The 4,199-nt window shown below is 63.5% G+C and overlaps 2 protein-coding genes across 2 annotated transcripts in view; one reads left to right on the forward strand and one right to left on the reverse strand.

Annotated features, from left to right (window-relative positions):
* Position 1: 1 nt before the first annotated feature.
* Positions 2 to 2,233, forward strand: TMEM115 (transmembrane protein 115; the record flags this gene model as incomplete). The annotated part of the gene is made up of 2 exons (XM_010561628.1): positions 2 to 249; positions 994 to 2,233. Coding segments are annotated over 2 exons (447 nt in total), but the record flags the coding sequence as incomplete, so codon positions are not given.
* Positions 2,234 to 2,501: 268 nt separating this feature from the next.
* LOC104828145 (cytochrome b561 domain-containing protein 2) overlaps positions 2,502 to 4,199 on the reverse strand; it is a 2,093-nt gene continuing 395 nt past the window's right edge. The window contains exon 2 of the mRNA XM_010561629.1: positions 2,502 to 4,136. Within this exon, the coding sequence (XP_010559931.1) occupies positions 3,528 to 4,136 (609 nt within the window). The 3' untranslated portion in view covers positions 2,502 to 3,527. The remainder of the gene's footprint in view (positions 4,137 to 4,199) is intronic.

Genomic DNA, 4,199 nt, shown 5'->3' on the forward strand with positions numbered 1-4,199 from the left:
CTGGGTCTATCTCCGTTTCTACCAGCGGCACAGTAGAGGCCGCGGAGACATGTCCGACCACTTCGCCTTCGCCACTTTCTTCCCCGAGATCCTGCAGCCCGTGGTGGGTCTGGTGGCCAACCTGGTGCACAGCATCCTGGTGAAGGTGAAGGTCTGCCGCAAGACGGTCAAACGCTATGACGTGGGCGCCCCATCGTCCATCACCATCAGCCTGCCGGGGACAGACCCCCAGGACGCCGAGAGGAGAAGGTACCGCTTGCCCTGCTCCTGTGGGGATCACGTTTATGGGTGGCAAGGGTCGGGTTTAAAATCCAAACGAGGAGGAGTGGGGAGGTTTGGGTGCTGGGTGCTAAGGGGGGGGCCATCTCCAGGGGGTCTGCTGGGGGTGCCCTCCCTGCCACAGAGATGGGGAGGACATTTCGGGGGGGCTGGTGGGACGTTGCCCCGCTCTTCCAAATGCGGAGCGGCAGTGGAAATGGAGACAAGGAGCAGGAAGATCTTGGGGAGGGGCAGGCGGGGTTAGGGGGACAGCGGCTGCCAGGGGGGGTGCCCCTTGCTTGTGGCAGCCCTGCACCCATTCATCCTGGCGCAGGGGAAGGTGGTGAGTCAGCCCCGTGCCCCAGCCTTCCTGCACGCCCGGCATTGGCCTTCCCGACTCCCAGCAGAAAAGTTTGGACAAGGCGTTGGCGCTCCACTTTCCCCTGCCCCGTTTTACGCCTTTCTTCTGCCGTTCCTGGAGCAGCCCGCGTACTGTCTGACAGCCTCTGAGTGCACCACGTGGCACGAAAACTGCCTGTGGTCTGGGAGCGTGAGTGGGTTTCTCTGGGGCAGTCCCAGGCACTCCGGGTCATCTCTGGCGCTGCTGAATCCACCCTCTCTTGCCGGGAAGAAGCCAGGGATGGGCTTGCACAGTGCGCTGTGGGGCAGAGCTGTTAACTGCTGCCCTGCCCATGGGACCCAGGGTTAACCCGCCCGTCTGCCCTTGTCCCGCAGGCAGCTGGCCCTGAAGGCCCTGAATGAGCGGCTGAAGCGCGTAGAAGACCAGTCGGCCTGGCCTAGCATGGAGGACGACGAGGAGGAGGTGGCAGCGAAGGCTGACAGCCCGCTGCTGCCCGACCCCGGTGCGGCCAGCAAGGGCGCCAGCCAGGAGTCCAACCTCATCACCTTCCAGGATGCCCCATCCCAGCTGTGACCAGCCGACACACCGCCCCCCTTCCCCACCCCATCTCCATCGGAGAGCTGCTAACCCCCCTCATGTCCCCCGCCACAGCCGGGATGCTCAGTGGGGAGCGGGGACTCCTCCCGCGGCAGAGGCAGGGGGGCTACCTCATTCCAATGCTTTGTTGCCGCTCATGGCCAGCACCAGGCACCCAGGACGCCGTCACCGCAAGGATGGGGGTTCTTCAAGCCACTCCCCTTGGCGCAGGGCAGGTCATGGACGTCGGCACCGGCAGCTGTTCTGGGAGGGGGACGTGGGGCTGATCCCTGCCCCGAGGCCACTGCGCTTGCCCACGCGGGAGCAAAGTCAGCAGCGCTTCCTCACTTCTCCTCTGCGCTGGGGGTTGCCCAGAGCGCTCAACACTTACTTCCTCCTTTCTGAAGGTAGTTTTGTCCCTAACCGAGCGAACGGGAAAGCTGGCGGGTTTCTTTTCTGAATCCCTTTCCCGTGGGGAGCCTCCTCCCGCCCTGGCAGGAGCTCTCCGTGACCGGTGAGAGGTTTGCCACACAGGGGGGAGAGGCTGCTGGGCAGGAGGGGGCCACCCAGCCCCTCATGGCGGTGGTCTGACACCGCCAGCTCTGGGCTTTGCGCATGGGGGGGTTCTCTCCTCCTCCCTCTCTCGCCCCTGAAGCCAGCCCTGCAAGGAGCCGGTGTCCTTGGCCGCTCCCTGCCTAATCTGTTTGTCAGATTACACTAGAAGCTGTAATTAATTTCTATGGTGGAGCTCTCGCCGCTTCCTCCGGCAGCAGGTTTTCTATCCTGCAGGTAGAATACGGGCTCCCCCTTCTCTTTTCCCTCCCTCTGTGTTGATGGGCTTTTTTGTTTTCTGGATGGAGAGGATGCTCCCTGCAACAGCCTTCTCGCAGCTCCTGATCCCCTGGGCAGTCCCTGGCCTGGGACACGGGTCGATGGTGTTGTGATTATTTTTTTAAAGGACCACACGAGAAGGTTTTGTCAACTGGGAAAAACAGACGTTTCAGTATCAATAAAGAGTTCTTTGAAAGAGTCGGCTCCCGCAGCAGAGGGCGAGGGGCTGGGCACAGGGCAGCCCCCAGGGGCTCTTGCACAGGAGCCTGGGGCGGGGGGGGGTTTCTTCCCGAGAGTTCCCAGCAGGTTGGGAGAGACCCTTTGCAAGCAGGAGGTGGGAAATCTGCGGGGGGGTGGGGGGGTCTGCCTGCACCCCAAAAGCCCCCCACCCCAGGCAGTAAAGAGGGCTTGTTGCACTGTAGCTGCCTGAAATCTTTATTGAATAAAAGCTCTGGATACAGAGGAATTTCCCAGCCCAGGAGCTGCTCCCAGCTCTCCAGCCCTGCTGAGAGCAGGATACCTGCCACGGAGGAGCCATGGGGCTGCTGCGGCAGAGGGAGCCTCACAGTGCCCAGCTGCCCTGACAGTGGGTGGGCTGGAAGGAAGGTATTGTGCCAGTGAGGCGAGAAGGTTCCTTTCTGCCTTCCCAAGGACTCATCCCCCAGGCCTGCACCGAGCCCTGCTCCTCCTGTGCTCGCGCTGTCCCCTGTGCCCCGCAGAGGGACAAAACAGGCTTTTGCAGGCTGCCGGTTTGTGGCCCAGCTCGCTAATTTGCTCTGTGAAATGACCCCCACCTCCTGACAGGCTGAAGCTTCGCTGTCCCAGCCTGCGGGAAGGATTTGTGCGTGGCGGTGGGTGCCCAGATCTGCGGCCGTCGGGCAGGGCTGACCATGCCAGTCCCAGGGAGCCCCCGGGTCCCTGCGCGGGGCTGTGCCGTGGGGACGGGAGTGCCACTGTCCCATTGCGTCCTCTTTGGGTGCTGCCACCCTGCTTCAGCCCTTCCCTGGCTGAAGCCACAACCATACCCTGCGTTTTTACTGGCCGAGCTGCCTTCGTGGCAGGAGAGGCAGTGCAGTGCCCGCTGCAGCCTCCCGGGCGAGCAGGGACTCCCTGCCCTCCTCACCAGGAATGTGTCAGCTCCTGTCCTGCCTGCTCCGAAGCAGCCCTGGGTAGTAGGGGAAGGGAAAAGGAGCAGGAATCCTGAGTTAACCCTCCGGTTCCCAGCACTGAGCACCAAGCTGCCGTGGGGACCAGCAGCTTTACCTGTGCTGGGAAACATCCCCACCTTGGCAGGCATGAGGCAGGCAGCTCCTGCCCGCTCGGCATCACGCACATCATAGCTGCTCCCCGGGGACAAGACACTACAGACAATCCAGGACTAACAAGAGATGAGTAGGTAGAAACCGAGTTCCGAGGAGACCCTACGCGAGCCAGGGGGCTGCGAGGGGGAGCCCTGGCCTCGCTGGCTTGCGCAGGGGAAGTTCAGATCTACGCCAGGCCCTCAGTGCTGGCTCCGCTTGCGGTACAGGTAAGCGTTGCTCACCTGGTTCATGATAACCAGGCTGGTGAGAAGGGGACACAGCATGGCGAGGTACCAGGAGACGCCGGTCACCGAGGCGGTGAACCACAGGGAGCACATGCCCAGCATCAGGCTGGCACAGCCCAGCAGGTAGCCCACCAGCCCCGAGGTTGCGTGGTACAGCTTGAGCTTGGCCAGCGTCCAGTTCTTCATCAGCTTGGGGTAGAGCAGCAGCAGCCCCCCCGCGCACTGCCCGCCAGCGTACAGCACGGTCAGCAGCCCCGTCAGGCCGTGCCAGGTGACGAAGTGGGCTTTGCCGTTCAGGTGCTTGTTGTAGGCGATGAGGCCCAGCCCCAGAAGGGCGCAGAGGAGGGCCAGCAGCTGGAGGGCCCAGTGCACCCGCACTTTGACTTTGCGGGAGAAGTTGCGGAGCAGCGAGATCTCCGGGGAGAATATCAGCAGGGCTTCCGTCATCAGGAACGAGAACTGGGAGACAGAGGGCGGGGGGGGGGATTGGCACCGGCCGCCCCCACCCCTCCGCCGCGGCCGGGGACGGAACAGCCAGCGGGTCGGCGTCTCCCGGGGCTCAGCCTCCCGCCACCCGCGGGAAGCGGAGGGGCCTCATCCTCTGCGCCGGGCGCTCTCCGCCAGCTG

Source organism: Haliaeetus leucocephalus, unplaced genomic scaffold, assembly GCF_000737465.1.
Source record: "Haliaeetus leucocephalus isolate CR32 unplaced genomic scaffold, Haliaeetus_leucocephalus-4.0 Scaffold148, whole genome shotgun sequence".
In the NCBI taxonomy this organism is placed as follows: Eukaryota; Metazoa; Chordata; class Aves; order Accipitriformes; family Accipitridae; genus Haliaeetus; species Haliaeetus leucocephalus.